The following is a 23887-nucleotide window of genomic DNA, read 5'->3' on the forward strand; positions in this document are numbered from 1 at the left end:
ACAGGTGCATGTATACTTGTGTGTACACCAATGCTAGGAGTTTAGTAAATAAATTTGATGAATTTGAGGTATTGCTCAAAAGATCAAAGGCAGATATTGTGGGGATGTCAGAGACGTGGTGTCACACAGATATAAGGAATGCAGAACTGGAATTTGTTGAGTACAATGTCTACAGAAAGGATAGACAGGATAGGAAGGGAGGAGGGGTTATGCTATTAGTTAAAAAACACATAAAATCCAAGGAAGTGAAGCCAGTCGACATCGCTGGACAGTGCAGTGTCGAGTCAGTTTGGTGTGACATAAGCATTGGCAGATCAAAATTGAGAGTAGGAGTGTGCTATAGGCCTAATGACTCTGATGAGTATAATAAGAAACTGTTCGGAGAAATAGAGTGGGCCAGTAAATCAGAGAGTCTTATACTGGGGGATTTTAATTTCCCAGATATTGACTGGAATTTGGAGGCTGGTCACTCACACAGTAGCAAGGCTTTTGTGGATTTATTGGATGATTGTTTTCTACATCAGCATGTTCGGGAAGCAACTAGAGGGAGTAAACTCTTGATTTGATTATCAGTAGTGATTCTTCATGCATTAAGAATCTGCAGATAAATGAACCACTAGGTGGCAGTGATCACAGTGTGCTGTAGTGGGAGTTACTCAAAGAGGTAACTACCATTAGGGGTAAAGGGAAGGGGTATTGCTTTCGTAAAGGCGACTACAATGGACTGAGACAGTATTTAAATTCTATACAGTGGGATCAACTGATGATATTGCCAACAGCAAATTCAAAATGGGAAGCATTCAAAGAACTTATCTTGGAAGCTACTAGGCTTTGCATACCAACTAAGAAATATTGTTCAAGGTTTAGGCCAAAATGGATGTCAGATGAACTAATGAGGCATATGGCAGAGAAGAAAAATGCATGGGATACTTACAAATTAACACGACACAGAAGCCTATGATAGATACAAGTTGATATGCAACCAAGTTACAAAGGAGGTTAGGCAGGCGAAGGCAGATTACGAGAAATCCTTGGCAAGGGATGCAAAGAAAAACAGCAAAGAGTTCTTTACTTATGTAAACTCTAGAAGGAAGGGGATGAATCAGATTGGTCCACTTGATATTGATGGGTCAACTGTTGATGATCCTGCTCAGGTAGCTAACAAACTAAATGAATATTTTGCATCGACATTCACACATGAGGAGTTATTCAGCAAGGGGAATGCCAGAGGTGTATTCAACTCTAGCAGTAAGCTACAGAATCTTGAAATAACTGGGAGTAAAGTGGAGGAGAAACTGTTGATGATAAACACAAGAAAGGCACCCGGGGTGGATGGGATCTATCCAGTTATATTAAAGGAGGCAGCAAAGGAAGTAAGCAAACCCTTAGCCATAATTATGAGAGCTTCCTTGGACTCAGGGGAGGTACCCATGGACTGGAGATGTGCAAATGTGACCCCAATTCACAAAGGGGGATCAAAGGCTGACACAAGTAATTATAGACCTGTGAGTTTAACTTCTGTTCCCGGAAAATTAATGGAGGCACTGGTTAAAGAAGCACTACAGGATCATCTAGACAAGACTTCAGTTATAGCTAGGACACAGCATGGTTTTGTTAAGGGTAAGTCTTGCCTGACCAGTTTTATTGGATACTATGATGCAGTCACAAAAGAACTGGATGCAGGGAATAACTTTGATATTATATACTTGGATCTTAGAAAGGCTTTTGATACTGTTACACATGGAAGACTGCTCCACAAATTGGAGCAGTGTGGCATTGGAGGCAAATTGCTGCTATGGATAAAGGGGTGGTTGAGGGGGAGAAGACAGAGAGTGGTAATCAATGGACACTGCTCATCGTGGACTAATGTTATTAGTGGAGTCCCTCAGGGTTCAGTGTTGGGTCCTTTATTGTTTTCTGTATTTATAAATGATATTGATGATGGTATATCAGGCTTAATGTCCAAGTTTGCAGAAGATACCAAGGTTGGCAGGGTTGTCAAGGACACTACTGACACTATGCTGCTGCAACAGGATTTGGAAAGGTTGAGCAGATGGGCTTCGAGGTGGCAAATGAAGTTTAACATTGACAAATGTAAAGTACTACATATGGGAAACAGCAACGCCAGAGCAACGTATCAACTGTGTGGTACTACACTGACAGTGGTAGAGAGTGAAAGGGACCTGGGGGTGGTTGTGCAGGCAGATATGAAGTTCTCTGAGCAGTGCAGACGGGCTGCAAGAGTAGCTCATGGTGTATTGTCAATGATATATAGGAATTTTTCTAGCAGGGATAAGGAGGTGATTATTCCCTTGTATAAGGCAATGGTCAGGCCACACCTAGAGTACTGTATACAGGCCTGGAGGCCTCATTTCAAGAAGGATGTAGAGCTGCTGGAAAGAGTACAGAGAAGGGCAACTAGATTGGTGAATGGGACAAAGGGGTGCTCTTACGAAGAAAGGCTTAAGTTTTGCGAATTACAGTGTGTGGAAACTAGGCACCAGCGAGGTGATCTGATAGAGGTGTACAAAGCCTTGTATGGTTTGAGCATGCTCAATGCTGATGGGATTCTTCCCTCTTGCTGAGAATAATCACCTGAGAGGGCATAAATTCAAATTGAGGAAAGACAGATGTAGGATAGATGTGCGGAAGTTTGCCTTTAGCCAGCGGGTGGTTGGTAGGTGGAACAGACTTCCATCCCTTGTCGTGGAAGTTGATAGCCTAAATAAGTTTAAGCCTCAGCTGGACAGGTATTTCGAACGAACAGAGGGGTGAAGTGGAAGTGGTTATTTTTATTTATTTATGTTACTTTTTTTCTTTTTTTTTTTTTTTTGGCTGATGCTGCATAAGCTTGCTTTCTTGCATCAAATGCCTCTACTAATGCTAATGCTAATCAACGTTGAACATGCTCAATCCATTCAAAGCCTGAAATACCTCAATCAGATCACCTCATAGATACCTAGTCTCCAGCTTGCAGAATCACAGTCTTTCTTGATGCAAAACCACCTTTTTAGGTTCCCTCCCCGAATCTTTTTTTCCTTCTCTGCATCCATTCCAGCAGATTTACATAATTTTCTAAAATGAGGCTTCCCGGCCTATATGCAGTACTCATGGTGCAGCCTAACCATTGCTTGTACAATGGGATATTCACCTCTTTATCCCCCTGCTAGCAAAGCTCCTGAATGTCATTGGCTAAACCCCAAGAGCTGGCCTAGCAGCCTGTCTGCATTGCTCAGAGAACTTCACATCAGACTGAACATTTGTCAAAATTAAAATAATTGTCCAGCTTATTTTAAGCTATATGATTATAATTTATTTAGTGCATCAAAATATAATGCCATAATATACTGTATATATATTATGTCTAGAACTGATTTCTATGTAATGCAGGCTGAAAACCTCAGAATAACTCAGAGTAGGAGCCCCCCCCCCCTTTCTGAAACCAACTAACAACAGCCTTCACCAAAGAAGCTTTTAAAAATTCCTCCAGTCTTCAATAGGATTCAAACCCAGACTTCCACATGCCAAATGAATGGCATGTGGAAAAACCACTATACTGTCATGAAGGCAATTTATTTTATGTTACAGCTTTTGGGACTCCTGTCCATTAGCACAGAAAAAATTACAGTTAACATCCTGCAATATTTCCTCATCTTTTTCATGTCTGACGAAATTTGCTTTGGTTTAACCTGCCAGTCTTTGAATAATGTCAGTTGTTATTTTACGATTCAAATGCACTATGCTTCTATATGCCAAATTTGATTTCTGGTGGCACTTTATCAATCTTACTGTTTATAAAATGCCATAAATGCTCAATGGGATTGAGATTTTCATATCAGTATGAAGCATCAGGGACTTAGAGGGGAACAGACATTCTGTGTGTTATCAGACACTCAGTCTAAAACACTGATGGACCCAATATCTTTCTATTTCAGAAGATTTAGGAGAAGTCCGGTTGGCCTGCCTCCCTAAAATCCACTCATGCACACCTTCTCGATGGTAAGCCCTGTTACGTCACTTAGGTGGCAGTGGACGTGTAGAATGGTACTCTTCAAGACGCCTGAAGAGGAAAAGATCAAACCCTCCAGCAGCTTTCACTCCCCATCTTATGGCAGCAAGAGGATCAGAGTGGAAGCAGAGGGTGCTAATAATCTCTGTATACAACCAGACTGCCATGCACGGAAACTGAACTTGGCCTGTTACAATGTAAGCTCACTCATCGGTGAAGATAGGATATTAGTGCTGGAAAAGGAATTAGGAAATGTGAATTGGAATTTCATCGGTTTGGCTGAAACAAGAAGAAATGAATCATTTATAAGTTTATCAAGTGGAAATCTGCTGTACACCAATGGAAACAGTGAAAGGAGCGAAGGTGGAGTTGGTTTCTGGTCCATAAAGATATAAAAAATAACATTTTGGAATTCAAAAGTACATCACCAAGGGTGTCAAGACTACTACTCGGGATTTCTAAGAGCTAAAGGATATAAAGATTTATGCACCAACATCGAGCCATGATGATGAAGAGTTTGAAGAAATATACACCGAAATAGAGTCTTCTAGATAAGCAGAAAACCCACTGCACTATCATTATGGGAGACTTAATTGCTAAGGTTAGAAAGAGGTGAAAGACTTGAGGAATTTACAGAATCTCAAGGAATGTCGATAATGAACATGTGTTTCAAGAAAAAGGTGAACAGAAAGTGGACATGGAAGAACCCAAATGGATTAACAACTAATGAAATCGACTTCATCCTCACTAACAGAAGATATATCTTGAATGATGTTACCATCCTGGACAAGGTAAATGTTGGAAGTGATCACAGAATGGTAAGATGCGCACTTGATATAGACGTAAGAAAGGAAAAAGCTGACTTGAGTAAATAATATGAAGGTCTTTGAGATAACAGGAATACTACAACTTTCTGAAAGTGATAAATCCCAAGACACTTATAGGTAAAAAGAAATCCAAAGAAGAAAAAATTAGTCAAGAAACTCTTGTCATGATGAACCGACGACGACAAATGATAGCAAGATAAACACTGACAAGGAGAAAATTGAGTATACTGAGTTATGCAAAGCCATTAGAAAGAGACTAAGAGAGGACATAAGAAGATTTAACACAAGAAAAGTAGAACAAGCATTAAGGGAAAAACAAAGGACTTAAATCAGCAGCCATGAGCAATAATACAGAAAGACAAATGATACTGAAACTGAAGAATAGCGATGGGGTACTTATAAATAGCAGAAGAATAGAGAATTATACAAGGAGCGAGGGAATGATGCCAGCAGTGGGGAAGATGGATTGCAAATTAGTAATACCTACAACATAGGTGTGATATCTTTCTTGATGAGGTAGAACATGCATTGAATAAAATGAAGAATCAGAAAGCTCCGGGGGAAGATGAAGTTACTGTAGAGTTGTTAAAATTGGGAGGAGGAGACATAACACAGAAACTGGCAAGACTCTTCACAAAATGCATTAGAAAAGGTGTGACACCTAAGGAGTGGAGTAATGCAATCATAGTTTTGCTGCATAAGAAAGGAGATAAATCAGAAATTGGAAATTATAGACCAATTCGCTTGTTATCTTACATCTACAAGTTGTTCACAAGGGGAACATCTACAAGTTGTTCACTAACAGATTAGAAAGAATACTCGATGAGAATCAACCGAAAGAGATAGCTGGCTTTAGGACAGGATTCTCAACTATGGATCACATTCACTTAATATCATAGCTAATGGAGAAAGCAAATGAATATAAAACACCATTATGCCTGGCATTTGTGGTTTATGAAAAGGCATTTGACTCCATACAGTATAAGGCATTGTTTTGGGCACTGGAAAGACAAGGCATAGATACCATGTGTATAATTATTTTGAAGAAAATATATGAGAACACTACCTCCTTTATTAGACTAGACAAAGACAGTAGAAAATTTAAAATCGAGAAGGGAGTTCGACAAGGAGACACAATATCTCCGAAGCTGTTTACTGCTGCCCTTGAGAAAATTTTCAGAAGATTAGACTGTTCACAGAAAGGAATTGATGTGAATGGAGAGTACCTAAACCATCTACAATTTGCAGATGACATTCCGATCATAAGCCTTGATCCCAAAGAATTAGAGAAAAATCTTAATCAGTTATGCACAGTTAGTAAGGATTTCGGACTAAAGATGAATTTGGCTAAAACAAAAGTAATGATGAATGAGTGTGCCACAGAAAAGGTTATAATGATTGAAGGAGCGTTAATTGAAAAGATGGATTCATATACTTATCTGGGACAAGTCATTAGCTGTAATAATGATAAATGGCCAGAAGGCAAGAGAAGAATAAATTTTGGATGGATAGCATTCGGGAAATATAGCCGCATACTGAGGAGCGATATCCCAATTTGTCTGAAATGTAAGATAATGAACCAACCTTGAGTTTGGGCACTCGCCAAAAGAATGGAAGAGAAGGTGAAAACTACACAGATGAAGAATGGAACGAATTATATTCAGACCGTTAGATAAGAAGAGAAACACGTGGATTAGGCAGCAAACTCAAGTAAAGGATATTCTTATCAAAACTAAAGAACTAAAATAGTGTTGGGCAGGACACATAGCTCTAAGACATGATGACAGATGGACTGAAAAACTAACAGAATGGTACCAAGAAGAGCTAAAAGAAAACCTGGAAGACAACAATGGAGTGGACAGATGAAATTCACGAGTTCGTGGGTAGTAAATGGATGGCCATTGTTGCACAAAACAGAAGGAACTGGAAAGTTGCTGGGGGGGAGGGTCTTCATCCTGGAATGGATTGAAAATGGCTGATGATGATGATGAGGCATCTCCAGTATGGAAGGGATAAAAAAAAAGTATATAGCTGAAGTGTAATTGAAATTGTGAGAGCTTAACATAAAAAAAAAAAGCCCCATGGAGTGGATGGGATTTATCCAATTATATTAAAGGAGATAGGTAAACTCTTAGCCATAATTATGAGAGCATCTTTGGATTCAGGCAAGGTCCTTATGGGCTGGAGATGTGCAAATGTATTCCCAGTTCACAAAGGGGGATCAAAAGGTGACATGAGTAATTACAGTCCTGTTAGCCTAACTTCTGTTCCAGGCAAAATAATGGAGTCACTGGTTAAAGAAGTAATATAGGATTGTCTAGACAGGAATGCAAGTCAGGAACGTAACCCCCGCTATTCGCGGGGGTTACGTTCCTGAGAAATGTCGCGAATACCGAAAACGCGAATACTGAGTTATGGCTCCCATAGTAATAAAGGGGTTCCGTTCCAAAGTATGAAATATATAAGAAAAACTAGTCTAAAATTTTGTCTATGTATGTATTATATGTACCTTCATAATATGACTATGTACATAGACAGTACATAGTGAAATGCAAGCATATGGCATCGAAATGGAAATAAGAAACAATTTAATATTAAATGTAATATTTATTAGAAATTTCAAACCAGCGCCTTTGCTAGCAAAAAAAAACATCCCGCCAGTGCTATCACCAGTTTCGCTAAAGTGTTGATAAAGGAGTTTTGCCTTTTCGCGAATGATGAGTGAACTTAACGGAATTTTATTTTGAGTTCGGTCTTCTATCCACAGATTTAAAGCCTTTTCCATTTTTTCTAATTTAACATCACGAGTTACAGAGCAAATTTTTGAAGCAATTAGCGCGTTTTCACGGACACTACGGCGGATTTTTTCTTCCGATTTCTTGATTGATCGTACCGTTGACTCATTGATTTTATAATGTTTTTCCACTGAGGAGACACTTTCACCATTAGAAATTTTGTCTAATAACTCAATTTTATTCGCTAATGTTATCACCTTCTTTGATATTTTCACATTTCTCTTTTTATTCGTAGCCATATTTTTGTAAGGGTTAGAAAGAACTTGTCCACAATAAAGTCACTTTCTTCCGTTAACACACTCGAAAAACTCTGTTTTACACTTCAAAACGGTAGAGATATCACTTTTGGAAGCATATCAATTTATAAATTGATAAATTTATTGTTTATAAGCATATAAATTAAAAGTAAACGACGAAACCTTCCATGACTAACACATACTGAACAAGGATTACCGAGAAACATCCACGCTCGCGATTTTTTCACCCCTCTCCCCCACCCACTGAGCGCTGTTTTGACCGGGAAAGATAATTTTAGCCACGCCCATGTTTTTTATGGCGGAAAATATTCACGGCGCTTTAAAATTCACATTTTTTTAGGTTTCATTTTATATTAAATCGGCGATCGCGAATACGCGAAACCGCGAATACAGATACCGCGAATAGCGGGGGTTTGCTGTATACTGCAATCACAGTATGGATTTTTAAAGAGCAATCTTGTCTGACCAATCTGATTGGATACTATGATGCAGTAACAAAGGAACTGGAAGGGAAAAAATTATTTCACTGAGACTATCTGAAGCATGACAAACTGCTGTTTTCTGAATTCATTTTGCTTCTTTTCTCAAAGATAAAGCTTCTTTTGCCACTGGAATCAACATCGAAGAGGTAGATTTCATTCACTTTCATTAGAATTCAAGCAAGGTGAATGTCTGAATTTTTTTTCATTTAAATTAAATGGTTTAGGACGAGGATAGACAACCTGCGATATGCATGCCAATTTTGGTATGCACAACTGTTGTCATTGACCTGCCTGCTTCCCAGTGTGGATAAAAAAAAAATGTAAAACAGTATATAACTGATCTGATAAATCGTGTTATTAAAATAAATAGATGCAGTTGAAATTCCACTTTTATTGTCATAAATAAAAATGGAATTTAAACGTTAGCTCCTTATGTGACATCAGTTCAATTATAATGATAAGATTTAAATGATCATTATTATTGCACTATTTAATTAATTATTGTATTAAATTTATTTTATAAACAAAATTATTTTCTTTGTTTTTTATTATTTCAAGCAGTTATCATAAAATTCCTTTATGTAGTTAGCAAAAATATTTAGGTGACACCAGGGGGTAGGGGATTATTAATTTCTCTATGCTATTGATGTTCAAGTTTTTTTTTTTTTTTTTTTAACTTTTGTGTGGAAAGTGCTAAATATTTGGTGTACCCCAGATAAAGGCCACCACTAGTTAAGATATCAGATAATGAAATTCCATGCATTTGAATGACTTACTTATGCATTTATTTTCTTAGGAATCCTGTAAGCATAGATTGTTCGTGCTTTCAGAGGCTTTAGTAACCAAAAGTTAGAGCCTGCCTCGTTTCAAGGCAGGCTCTAACAGTATATGAGAAATACTTATATATTGCTGCTTACTGCTTGTGGGGATGCCATAGTATCCTAAGCAGTGATATTTTGGGATATTTGAAATGTGTCACTACAAGAAAACGTGACAGTAATTTCTGAGATAAGCATAGGACATTAGTATTAAACAGATAATTATTGTCAATATAATGTGATTAATATATTTCTCTAGTTAGATTTGTAACAAATGGATTACCAAAAGTGAGAAATAAATTGCAGAGATGTTTCCTCTCTCTCCATCAGGAAATTCGGAAACAGCAAGCAACTGGACGTACTCGTGATGGTGCTACATTTCCTTTGAGTATTCTTATTGAGCCGATGTATCTTCTTGATGATACGTCAGAAGTAGAAAGTTCACACTGCACTGGTATGAAGTTTTATTTATTGTTCTTAGTACATATAAGTTGATCTTAATAAACCTGATAGCTTTAAAGTTTTAATTCAGTAAAGTTTAAAAAATCTAATATGAATATCAAGTTTAATTTTTTTTTTTTTTTTTTTTATACTTAACTATCTTGGTAATTGACATATGAAATGCTTTATTTAGTTTCATAATTGTGAATGGCATGAAATGTTCTTCTTTTTCATTACATTTTTACTTGTTTTGAATAATGCTTCAGTGGAAATTACAAACTTATCAATGTGAAAATGGAAAACAAGATGTGATGTGATAATAGATGATGGGTATAATTAATTTGAAGAGAAAACTAATTGATGGGTAGTAGTCATTTGTTGGGCACAAACTGCAAACAACCAACTTGAATTATTCCAAAAATATATATATTTTAAATCGACTGCCAGACATTGTGCGATTCTGTTGTTGGGATTAGCAAAACCATAAACAAAAACAGTTATACAAGGTTTAAGGAAGAAATTGTTCAGTTTTTTTAATAGTAGCACAGAAGACAATAGGTGTGATGTTGGAAATGTGGTATATGATTACTTTCAAATTACTTTCAGGTATCAGCATTACCAAAAGTATGCTGTAGTTACTGAAGAAAACCAAAAATCCAAAAGGGATTCAAATCAGGTGACTATGGTGGCTGCACCACAGAAGTTTCAGCTAATAATTATTCATTATTGAAATGCATCCCAACCAAATGCATGATGTGGGCTGTGATTTTTTGAGGTGCACCGTATTGCGTAAAAGTTATCTTTCTGGATTCATGTTATCAGAAAGCTGATATAATGGAATTAGCAAAATTTAAATGATAGTGATGAGCATTAACTTGTGGAAAAAAGGTTTTGCACAAGAAAGAAGAGTCCTCCTATTAGGAGAGTCCTCAACAAATTTGTCCAGAATACAGTAGAATGGCGAAAATTCAAACATCAATAATCCAAATGAGCCAGCATTTATTTATTTTATTTTATTTTTTATGCTGGTGTCATAAAATAATTACAGTAAGCTCCAGTTATTGTGATCACATTTGTGAATTGAATTTTAATTCTATTGAATGGCAATTCTAATAAGCGAAAATTGGAAAAATATTATCTACAAGCTATAATAATGAAGATATAAAGCACAAATTTGCATTTTTATTGCCTTACCAAACAAAATTAAATGGTATGTGAAAATCAACAAACAAACTGGATGCTGTCCAACTCAACCACTCTTGCTGAAAAGAGTGAGAGATCCGTCAACAAAGAAACAAAGATCGAAAATGGTGCAGCAAAAAATAAGTAATTATTTTCATTGAAGGCCTATACATATGTGTTATTGTGGCCGAAAGTTCCATTTGTTTTGTTACCTATGAATAACAGTATGTAAGTAAAACTTAGTGTTTTTATTTCTAAACTTACTAAACTTTTTTTTTTTTTTTTTTAGACTACAGAACAGCAGTTTTGGTAAGTTCGAAAATCCAAACAAACCGGAAGTCCGAACTACCCCCAGTTCCAATTAGTTCGGATTATCAATGTTCTACTGTATAAGCACCACTTACGTACACTAGTTACTAGATTTATTTAAAAAAGAAAGAAAGAAAAGATCTACTGGTATGGTCATCCCATACAAAACTCTGTGATAGAGAACTGCTGTGTTTCTGATGGATATCGTGTTCGATATCCATTTTGGCATCTCAGTTTGAATTTGTATTGCATTCCTTTCATTCTAATATGTATAACAATAGGGTGGCTGTCAGAGGCAGACCTAGGCAGCAATTGTGGCCTGGGCCAATAACATTTAGAACAGTGTTACTGCTGCAAAAGTACAGGGACAAAATTGTTGAGAACTACAGCCAGTTCACCTCTGTTATCTGTTCATTTTTAAATTTTGGGTAAAGGTTGTGATGTGTCTTAGAGTGCTCAGATTCCTTTAATTTATACAGAATGTCACAAAAAAATCTGTACTCACAGGTAAAAATAAGATACATTTAATCCCATTAATTATTGAGATGCTCAGAATGAGCTCCTTGTACATTCATACATAGATCTATCCGCTTTCATAGATTGATGATTGTTTGGTGCAATACATTGTCTGCACTTTGGTTTTTCTAGAGGAAGACCATCAACATAGGATTCTAAAATATAAACATATACAAGTAATTTTCACCTGTAACATTTCCTTCAAAAAAGTAAGATCCCACCAACATGCAATCATGGATAATGCAACAAACAACAACCTTAAGATTAGTTTGGTGTGTCATCCATGATTGATGGCCTTTGATCATCCAGTTGGTATCATTCCATTTTCGACAATTATGTCAATGAACAGAACCATTCAAGTAAAAGCATGCCTCTGATAACAAAGTGGGGTGCACATGTAACTGTGTAATATCCACTCACAGAATTCCACGTATTTGTCAGTGTCATCTCCGTGTAATTCCTGAAGCAGTCGTAATTTGTACAGATGGAATTTGTTTCATTTCAAAATCCTTACAGCAGAAATTTGGCTAATAACTGGCCAGGTTTCTTCAAAGATTTTTGGGACTCCTGTTTATGGTTTCAAGAGTAATAGCAAAGGTTTCATCACCTGTGAATGTCCAACAATGACCACCATGTGGCTTGTCATCTTCAAAACAGTCTAGTAGTTTCTCAATGAATCACTGACAGGGTTGTTTTTATTAGGATGCCTTTGGTGAAATATCTTGCACTCTTTCCTTTCCTCTGGCTGTTGCCCATTACATGTAAGAGCACCAGTTCTACCTTCTCCTGAGGTGTATAGTCACTCATTTTTCAGTATCTACAAAATAAAATTAAAATATTATAATCATAATAATATTTATTAATGATATCAGTTTTTTTACAAAAAGTATTCTAAAATTGAAGGTGTATTGGACTTATATTTGTCCTTACATCAATTTATCATAACAAAGTATCAAAAATTATACTTCTTGAGAGCACTTGAGAGAGCTTGCTAAAACAAATTCCTGTTTTTAAATGATATAAGTTATCAGAAATTATTTAAGAGTAAAGTTTAATTTTGCTGAAGATGGACCTTAAAATAAGTTTAAAGAAGATAAAAAACACAACTAAAGTTTTAAATAAACATACCAAATTTAACTTAATTAATTATATCTATTTCATTCTATAGTGAAGCACAAGAAAAAAGCACACAAAGGTTTTAAAGGGCAGAATGTGAATCACAATAATGTAACACCTTTGCCACATAATGAAAAGAAACTTTTTAATTAACCTAATGGTTTCCACACCAATAAAGATGTTCAAAATCTCCAGTTAACATAATGCATTTCCTTACATTACGTGACTGAAGTGAAACCCTTGTCACAAAAATTATCACATTCATCTTGAAGAATTTTCTGAAAGGTACTGATAAAAACACTTCAAATTGTAATTTAAATAAAATTTCCATAGGAAATTCTTTATAAATAAAGCTGACTGATGCTGGAAAAAAAATAATAAAAAATACTAACCGAAAAATCTAAATAACAAACCTAAAAACAGATTCAGTAGGACTGAAAAGAGTATTTAACACATTCACTGCTTCCTGATGCAAATATGTTGCTTCTCATTTTAATTGTTATTTCCAGTTATATTAAAGGAGGCAACAAAAGAAGTAAATGTGGTAATGTATCCCCAATTCACAAAGGGGGATCAAAGGGTGACTTGAGTTTTTACAGACCTGTTAGTTTAACTTCTGTTCCTGGGAAAATAATGGAGTCACTGGTTAAAGAAGCACTGCAGGATCATCTATTCATGGGTCTGTTAAGGGGAAGTCTTGTCTGACAAATTTGAATGGATACTATGATATGATCACAAAGGAACTGGATGCAAAAAATTATTTTGATATCATATACTTCGATTTTAGGAAAGCTTTTCATACTGTTGCACACTGAAGACTACTGTACAGTTGGAGTAGTATGGCATTAAGGGCAAGTTGCTGCTAGGGATAAAGGGATGGTTGAATGGGAGAAAACAGAGAGTGGTAATCAGTGGACACTGCTCTTTGTGGACTGATGTTATTAGTGGAGTCCCCCACAGTTTTGTGTTGGGCCCCTCATTTTCTGTATTTATCAGTGATATTTATGAAGGTATATCAGGGGTAATGTCCAAGTTTGCAGACGATACGAAGGTTGGCGGGGTTGTTAATGACAGTACACTACTACAACAGGATCAAAAAAAGTTGAGCAAATGGGCAGAGAGGTGGCAACTGAAGTTTAACATTGACAAATGCAAAGTACTGCATATAGGTAGCAATAAGCCCAGCGTAAAATACCAACTGTGTGGTGCTACTCTCATGGTAGTGGAGAATGAAAAGGACATGGTGTTAATTGTGCAGTCAGATATGAAGTTTTCTGAGCAGTGGACAGTCTGCAGAAGTAGCTCATGATGTCTTGTCAATGATAGACAGAAATTTTGCTAGCAGGGATAAGGTGATTGTCCCCTTGTATAAGGCAGTGTTCATGCCACACCTTGAGTACTGCATACAGGTCTTGAGACCTCATTTTAGGAAGGATGTAGAGCTGCTGTAATGAGTACAGAGAAGGGCAACGAGATTGGTGAATGGAACAAAGGGTTGTTGTTACCAGAAAAGCCTTAAATTCTGCAGATTGCAGCATCTGGAGATTAGGCACCTGCAAGGTGTTATGATTGAGGTATAATAACGCCTTGAATGGTTTGAGAAGCTGAATGCTGATAAGATTATTCCTGTTGCTTAGATTACTCACCTGACAGGACCTAAATTCAAATTGAGGAAAGACAATTGAAAAATAGGTGTGCAGAAATTTGCCTTTAGCCAGCAAGTGGTTGATAGTTGGAACAAACCTCCATCTGTCATAGTAGAGATCATCAACTTATTTAAGTTTAAGGCAGAACTAGACAAGTATTTGGAGTGAATGGGTGGGTGAAATGGGAAGATGGGGGTTTTTTTTGCCGGTGATGCACAATGAGTTTGCATTCTTGCATCATATGCCTCTGCTAATGCTAACTTCTGTTCCAGGAAAATAATAGAGTCAGTGATTAAAGAAATAATGCAGGATCATCTGGACAAGACTGCAGTTATACTTCAGACACAGCATGGGTTTGTTAAGGGGAAACTTTGTCCAACCAATTTGATTGGTTACTATGATGTAGTCACAAAGGAACTAGATGCAAAAATAATTTTGATATTACATACTTAGATTTCAGGAAAGCTTTTGATACTGCTGCGATAAATGACTGCTGTACAAATTGGAGCAGCGTGGCAATAAGGACAAGTCACTGCTAGGGATAAAGGGATGGTTCATATTGAAGGAATATCCTACTTAATGTCTTAGTTTGCAGATGATACAGTGGTTGGCAGAGCAGTTAATGACTGTATACTACTGCAACAGGATCTAGAAAAGTTGAGCAGATGTGCTGAGAAATTGAAACTGAAAATTTACAGTGACAAATGCAAAGTACTGCATATGAGGAGTAACTGCAGAGTAACATACCAATTATATTGTGCTACACTCAGAGTATCAGTTTTGATACAAAAAGTATTCTAAAATTGAAGGTGTACTGGACTTATATTTGTCCTTTCATCAATTTATCATAACAAAGTATCAAAAATTACACTTTTTGAGGGCACTTGAGAGGTCTTGGTAAAACAAATTCCCATTTATTTTACCAAAATAAATAAATTAAATATCTAGTGGAAAAATAAACAGATCTAGTGGTAATTGTGCAGTCTGATATGAAGTTCTCTGAGCAGAGCAGACAGGCTACCAGGATAGCTCACGGGGTTGTGTCAATGATATACAGGAATTTTGCTAGCAGGGATAAGGAGGTGATTATACCATTGTGACCGGCCTCCGTAGCCGAGTGGGCAGGAGCGGGAGTACATTGAGTAGACCGGGGTTCAAGCCCCTGACTGCTGAATACGGTCAATCTGCCAACCTGCACTGGACTAGCATGGCAGATTATGGTCCATTTCCCTCAGCATGAATTGTTGAGGAGGCTTCCATCCTGCAGTAGGTTGGATAATGGCTGCACTTTACTTTTATACCATTGTATAAATGCAGTGGTCAGGCCACACTTAGTATTGCATACGGTTTCTGTAGTCCTCATTTTAGGAAGATTGTAGGGCTGCTGCAATGAGTACAGAGAAGGGCAACAAGGTTTGTGAGGGGAACAAAGGGGAGCCTTTTCCAAGAAAGACTGGTTTTGCAGCATACTGGAGACTAGGCACCTGCGAGGTGATCTGATTGAGGTGTTTAAGGCTTTGAATGGTTTGACCAAGCTGAATGCTGATGGGATTCTTCCTCTTTCTCAGATTATGCACATGAGTGGGCATGAATTCAAATTGAGGAAGGACTGTTGCAGGATAGATCTGTGGAAGTTTGCCTTTAACTAGCAAGTGATTGATTGCTAGAACTCATCTGTTGTTTTGGAAGTTGATAACTTAAATAAATTCAAGGAAGAACTAGATAGACTATTGGAAGGAATGGATAGGTGAAATGGGATTTTTTTTTTTTTTTTTTTTTTTTTTTGTGTGTGTGTGTGTGTGTCTTCCTTACACTATTTGGCTAATACTTATCCCTGCTAGCAAAGTTTCTGTATATCATTGGCAACACCTTGGTATCATCTGCTAACTTAGACATTAAGCCTGATATACCTTCATCATTATTATTAATAGATATTAGATAGTATGAATCAGAGCTGTAATACTCAATATGTTCTACGTTGATAATAATATTAGTAAATTAATAAGAGGAGTTTACCTCAATATAGTACGTGGAACACTTCCGTATGATACCCTCCAGAAATTAAAACGGAAAAAACGAAAAAATCGACAACTTACCGGTACATAAAAGTAAAATATAAATAATTAAATAATCAATTTAACACAATTCAAAATCAATTCAAAACAATTAAACTTCAAATTAACGCAATTAAAAGAATCTAACGAAAATATTCAAAACGATTTTCCTTCCTGAAGCTGACAATGCTTTTCGACCGACTGTCGTGATCACAGGAATGAAAATTACCGAATCAGGCTAAACCTGCAACTTAAATAGTGATTATGTGTCTTCGCGCATGCGCGTAAAGGTCCACGCATCGGAAATCAAATATGGCCGCCGAACATTAACAGAATTCTCGTGTAATTTAATTTCAACGGTTTCTGCAATTAATAGTCGCGTATAATTACGTTGAACGTTAAGTATTTTGGCCTCGTTAAATAAAAAAGTATGTTTTTCGTTAATGGCATGAAAGGCTAATTCTGACGCTGCTGAACGAGAAGCACGAACTGAGGCTTCGTGTTGATTTACACGGATATTAAGAGAAAACCGCGTCGAACCCTGATAAGACGAGTCGCAATCACCGCAAGAAATGTTGTATACTAGATCATTAATTTGTGTTGCGAACGCCGAAAGAACCGAGCGATTGTTAAGTATCTAATAAGTTAGATTCAGTTGTATCTGATACCTCCACTTATTGTGAAGTGGACCCGACACTGTTTACCAATTTGGTAAATCAATACAATAAAACGTTAACCACATATCGTAAAAACGACTACATTACTATGGTTCAGTTGAAGGAATTGAAGTCCAGAACATACAATATTCCTGCACTTTTTGGTCAGGTAAAATTACACAAGCCTGGATTTCCGATTCGACCTATTGTTTCCTACAGGAACTCGGCATTTTCAGCCTTAGCCACACATGTATATAACATTATAAAACCTTTTAGACAGGTTATACAATTTGGGATTAAGAATTACGATACATTATTTAATAATCTTAAAGACTGTAGACTCGGCGACAATGACAATTTATTCTCATTAGATGTTACCTCATTATATACGAATGTAAACGTTGAATACACATTAGATATTATTTGGGATATGTTAAATAAAAACTCGACACCGATTAATTATACGAAGCTGCCTATAAAGGAGATTTTTCACTTAATTAAACTATTAGTCGAGGCTAACTACATCACCTTTCGAGACAAGGTGTACAAACAAATTTTTGGATTACCAATGGGTTTGAGCCTGAGTGGCTTAATGTCAGAGATCTATCTCTCAACGATTGAGCAGATACATTTGACACCTTTTCGTCCCCGTATCACATACTATGGGAGGTATTTAGACGATGTTCTAGTTATTACCGATAGTAGTACTATCCAAGACATTTTACATTCGTTTAATAATATTCATTCTAGACTCAAATTTACATTGGAAAGGGAAGATACGGATACTAAGTCATTAAACTTTCTAAATTTCACGCTTACCCGGGACTCGAACAAAATACAATTTAGCATCTATCGAAAACCCACAAACACCGGTATGCTTCTACATTATAATAGCTACCACCCGTTCACCTACAAAAGATCGATTATCTTTAATCAATTTCTAAATGCCTATAAATATTCAACGACGGATTCTGCTTTAGACTCAGAAATACAAATATTAACTAGCAGATTCTTGAACAGGGGTTATCCCATTAACACAATAAATCGAATTAGGGTACAAGCTAAGGATAGGATACAAAATACTGCACCAATCAACAATAGTAATATCAAAAAATACTTTATTTCTGTCCCATATGTTGAACAGTGGCACAAACAGCTTAACAGATTCTTTAAAGATACCGAATTTAAAATTATAGCTAGGCCTATACGGAAGTTACACACTATACTGAACAATCGCTCGGTTCTTTCGGCGTTCGCAACACAAATTAATGATCTAGTATACAACATTTCTTGCGGTGATTGCGACTCGTCTTATCAGGGTTCACCGCGGTTTTCTCTTAATATCCGTGTAAATCAACACGAAGCCTCAGTTCGTGCTTCTCGTTCAGCAGCGTCAGAATTAGCCTTTCATGCCATTAACGAAAAACATACTTTTTTATTTAACGAGGCCAAAATACTTAACGTTCAACGTAATTATACGCGACTATTAATTGCAGAAACCGTTGAAATTAAATTACACGAGAATTCTGTTAATGTTCAGCGGCCATATTTGATTTCCGATGCGTGGACCTTTACGCGCATGCGCGAAGACACATAATCACTATTTAAGTTGCAGGTTTAGCCTGATTCGGTAATTTTCATTCCTGTGATCACGACAGTCGGTCGAAAAGCATTGTCAGCTTCAGGAAGGAAAATCGTTTTGAATATTTTCGTTAGATTCTTTTAATTGCGTTAATTTGAAGTTTAATTGTTTTGAATTGTGTTAAATTGATTATTTAATTATTTATATTTTACTTTTATGTACCGGTAAGTTGTCGATTTTTTCGTTTTTTCCGTTTTAATTTCTGGAGGGTATCATACGGAAGTGTTCCACGTACTATATTGAGGTAAACTCCTCTTATTAATTTACTAATATTAATAGATATTGAAAACAACAATTGGCTCTGCACTAATAACATTATCCCACAAGAGCAGTGTCCATTAATAACCACTCTCTGTCTTCTCCAACTCAGCCACCCCTTTATCTGTACCTGTAACTTGCCCTTAATGCCACATTGCCCAGTTTGTACAGCAATATTTTATGTGCAACAGTATCAAAATACTACCTGGAATCCAAGTATATGATATCAAATTATTTTTTGTATCCATTTTGTTTGTTACTGCATCATAGTATTCAGCCAGGTTAGTCAGACAAGACTGCCTCTTAACAAGGTGCTATGACTGCAGTACAATTGCATTCCTGTCTAGTTGGTGCTGCATTTAGCATTAGCAAAGGCACATGATGCAAGAAAGCAAGCTTATATAACATCAGCCAAAAAAAAAAAAAAAAAAAAAAAAAACCCTTATTTCACCCATCCACTTTCTCCAAATTTTTGTCAAGTTCTGCCTTCAATCTATTTAACCTATCAACTTCTTCAATAACAGATGGGATTGTTCCAGCAATCAACCACCCGCTGGCTACTAAAGGCAAACTTCTGCACATCTATCGTATAACCGTCTTTCCTTGATTTGAACAAGAGGAAGAATCTCATCAGCATTGAGCATGCTCAAACCATTCAAGGCTTTACACACCTCAATCAGATCACTTTGCAGGTGCCTAGTCTCCAGACTCTGTAATTTGAAAAACTTACGCCTTTCTTCATAAGACCAACCCTTTGTTCCATTCACTACTCTTGTTGCCCTTCTCTGTACTCGTTCCAACAGCTCTACATCCTTCTTAAAAGGAGGCCTCTAGACCTGTATACAGTACTCAAGGTGTGGTCTGACCATTGCCTTATACAAGGGGATAATCACCTCCTTATCCCTGCTAGAAAAATTCCTGTATATCATTGACAAGACACCATGATTTACTCTCGCAGACCGTCTGCACTGCTCTGAAAACTTCATATCTGCCTGCACAATTACCCCATTGTCAGTGTGGTACCACAGAGTTGATACGTTACTCTGGGATTACTGCTTCCCATATGTAGTACTTTACATTTGTCAATGTAAAACTTCATTTGCCACCTCTCAGCCCATCTGCTCACCTTCTCTAGATCCTGTTGCTGCAGTGTACTGTCATTAGTGTCATTAACAACCCTGTCAACCTTCGTATCGTCTGCAAACTTGGACATTAAGCCTGATACCATCATCAGTATCATTTATAAATACAGAAAACAACACTGAACCCAGAGGGACTCCACTAATAACAGTAGTCCACAAAGAGCAGTGTCCGTTGATTACCAGTCTCTGCCTTCTCCCACTCAACCATCCCTTTATCCATAGCAGCAATTTGCCTCGAATGCCACACTGCTCAAATTTGTACAGCAGTCTTCCATGTGCAACAGTATCAAAGACTTTTCTGAGATCCAAATATATGATATCAGAATTATTCTTTGCATCCAGTTCCTTTGTGACTACATCATAATATCCAATCAAATTAGTCAGACAAGATTTCCCCTTAACAAATCCATGCTGTGTCTGAGTTATAACTCAAGTCTTGTCTAGATGATCCTGCAATGCTTCTTTAACCATTATCTCCAATAATTTCCACGGAACAGAAGTTAAACTAACAGGTCTGTAATTACCTGTCTCTCTCTTTGATCCTCCTTTGTGGATTGGGGTCACATTTGCACAACTCCAGTGCATGGGTACCTCCCCTGAGTCCAGGGAAGCTCTCATAATTATGGCTAAAGGTTTGCTTACGTCCTTTGCTGCCTCCTTTAATATAACTGGATGGATTCCATCCACCCCAGGTGCCTTTCTTGTATTTATCTTCAACAATTTCTCCTCCACTTTACTCTCAGTTATTACAAGATTATCTAGCTTACTGCCAGAGTTCAATACACCTCTTGCATTCCCCCCCCCCCAAATAACTCCTCATGAGCGAACGTCAATGCAAAATATTCATTTAGTTTGTTAGCTACCTGAGTAGGATCATAAACAGTTGAAACATCGATATCAAGTGGACCAATCTTATTCATCCCCTTCCTTCTAGAGTTTACGTAAGTAAAGAACTCTTTGCATCCTTTGTCAAAGATTTCTCGTAATCTGCCTTTGCCTGCCTAACCTCCTTTGTAACTTGGTTACAGACCAGCTTATATCTATCATTCCCCCCCCCCTCCCTGTATAACTCCTCATTTGTGAAAGTCAATGCAAAATATTCATTTAGTTTGTTACATACCTGAGTAGGATCATAAACAGTTGAAACATCGATATCAAGTGGACCAATCTTATTCATCTCCTTCCTTCTAGAGTTTATGTAAGTAAAGAACTCTTTGCTGTTTTTCTTTGCATCCTTTGCCAAAGATTTCTTGTAATCTGCCTTCGCCTGCCTAACCTCCTTTTTAACTTGGTTACAGATCAACTTGTATCTATCATAGGCTTCTGTGTCACTTGTTAATTTATATGTATCCCATGCATTTTTCTTCTCTGTCTCATGTCTAATTAGTTCATCTGACATCCATTTAGGCCTAAATCTTGAACAATATTTCTTTGTTCGTATGAAAAGCCTAGTGGCTTCCAAGATTAATTCTTTGAATACTTCCCATTTTGAATTTGCTGTTGGTAACATTATCAGTTGGTCCCACTGTATAGAATTTAAATACTGTCTCAGACCACCGTAGTCACCTTTACGAAAGCAAAAACCCTTCCCTTTACCCTTGATGGTAGTTACCTCTTTGAGTAAATCCCAATTCAGCACACTGTGATCACTGCCACCTAGTGGTTTCCCTTATCTGCAGATTCTTGGTGCATGAAGAATCATTACTGATAATCAGATCAAGAGTATTACTCCCTCTAGTTGCCTCCTCAACCTTGATTAGACCGGGGTTCGAGCCCCTCACCACCAAATACGGAGGATGCGGAAAGGTCAGGGAATGACCACCGCATATCCCGGAGCAACATGGCCTTAGTTGCTAATGCTCCTTAAAAAAAACCAAATAACAAAATAACAAATAGCCTCCTCAACATGCTGCTGTAGAAAATAATCATCCAATAAATCCACAAAAGCCTTGCTACTGTTTGAGTGACCAACCCACAAATTCCAGTCAATATCTGGGAAATTAAAATCCCCCATTATAAGACACTCTAATTTACTGGCCCACTCTATTTCTCTGCAGAATTGCTCATTATACTCATCAGATTTATTAGGCCTATAACACACATCTATTCTCATTTTACCTTTCCCAGTGCTTATGTTACACCAAACAGACTCAACATTGCATTGACCACCAACATCAATTGGATGCACTTCCTTAGATTTTATGTGATTCTTAACTAACAGCATAACCCCTCCTTCCTTCCTGTCCTGGCTATCCTTTCTGTACACATTGTACTCCCCAAATTCCAGTTCTGCACTGCTTATGTCTGTGTGACACCATGTCTCTTATATCTCAACAATATCTGCCATTGATGTCTTGACTAGCACTTCAAGTGCATCGAATTTATTAACTATACTCCTAGCATTGGTGTACATGCAAGTATACATGCACCTGTTTCTACTCTTAGTTACCCCAACACAGCCCATGTATTTACTTGTTCCACTATGACTCCCAGCAGTCCTGGAATTGCCCGTTGCCTTGCTTTCCAGGCTGCTGCTCAATTGCATTTCAGTAGATGTAGTGCAAGAATCACTTTTACCTCTGCCAGCAGCTACTGTTAATCTATTAGTCCATGTATCACCCCAAGCTAGCAGTTTTCCAACCCACCTAACTCTGCCTCGATAGCATCAGCAAATATTCTTGCACCCTTTCTATTTAAGTGTATCCCATCCCTGTAGAATCAGTCTCTCCTGTTAACAAGCACAGATCAGGCTGAGAAAAATTCTACCCCTTGAGCTTTGCACAATCTCTCCAGGGCCAAATTGATCAACAAGGCTCTCATCATATACTTCCTGCTATCGTGCCTTGGCAGAATTGCAGACACTTTCAAATTCACCCTAATCATGGCTTTTTTTCAGCATTGTCTTGTACTTGTTAAGTAATTCTGTCGGTCTCCTATTCTTAATATCATTAGTGCCAACATGTTCAACAATATCACCCTTTGTGCCCTTAAAGGATGATATTTGCCCTACAACATCATCAACCTTTGCCCCTGCCAGACATACCCTGGTCCTGTTCTACCCATCCTTTTTGCACAATATGTACCCCGTTTCCCTGATAATAGAGCCGCCGACAAAAACTGGTTCCTTTGGGACCAGCGCATTCTGCCTTTGGGGTTGCCTCTGTGTTGCATGAAGTTCAAGTGCAAGCTGTGGCATTGATGTGGGCAGCTGAGAGCTTGATGGGCCCCTCAATTTAAATCCTTTGTGGGCATCCACCCTGTCCTTCAAGCTCTCATATAAGCCCATAACAGTGCCGAGTCGGCGCCTGATTTCTCCTTACATCACACACACACAAAGACATTCCCCTTGGCATTATCATGTCCTGTTCCTGATTGCTCCACAAACATCAAACAAGCAGTGCATTTCAATAGACTGTGATTCAGAGGACAACTGCCCCCTTCAGTTCTCCCTTAAACCACAGCACTTCCACTGGTTTGAGTCTTTTGTTTTGCTGGTCTGGTCTGAGTCATGATTTCTATTCAAGTTCAATAAAATTCCAATACAAAATATAACCTTAAATCTATATCCCAATGCAGTTATAACACTGTATATATGTATTTCATTATTGAATATTATCTCTGAGTTACGTTGCGACTTTCTTATCCCCTGTCAACTTATGTGTATTAATTTATGATGTTACGTGTGTAATAACTAGGTTGCTATATTTATTTAGTTGAAAAGTACAATTCAGTTGACA

At 37.4% G+C, this 23887-nt stretch overlaps 1 protein-coding gene across 4 annotated transcripts in view; it reads left to right on the top strand.

Annotated features, from left to right (window-relative positions):
* Pask (PAS domain containing serine/threonine kinase) overlaps nucleotides 1–23887 on the top strand; it is a 413885-nt gene that overhangs the window by 201235 nt on the left and 188763 nt on the right. For all 4 annotated transcript variants that reach the window (XM_090376045.1, XM_090376047.1, XM_090376046.1 and 1 more), the window contains one exon: nucleotides 9519–9642. In XM_090376045.1, coding sequence (XP_090232171.1) covers nucleotides 9519–9642 — 124 coding nt within the window. The remainder of the gene's footprint in view (nucleotides 1–9518; nucleotides 9643–23887) is intronic.

The sequence above is a fragment of the Mastigoproctus giganteus genome, chromosome 6 (genome assembly GCF_048544385.1).
Source record: "Mastigoproctus giganteus isolate SK-2022 chromosome 6, ASM4854438v1, whole genome shotgun sequence".
In the NCBI taxonomy this organism is placed as follows: Eukaryota; Metazoa; Arthropoda; class Arachnida; order Uropygi; family Thelyphonidae; genus Mastigoproctus; species Mastigoproctus giganteus.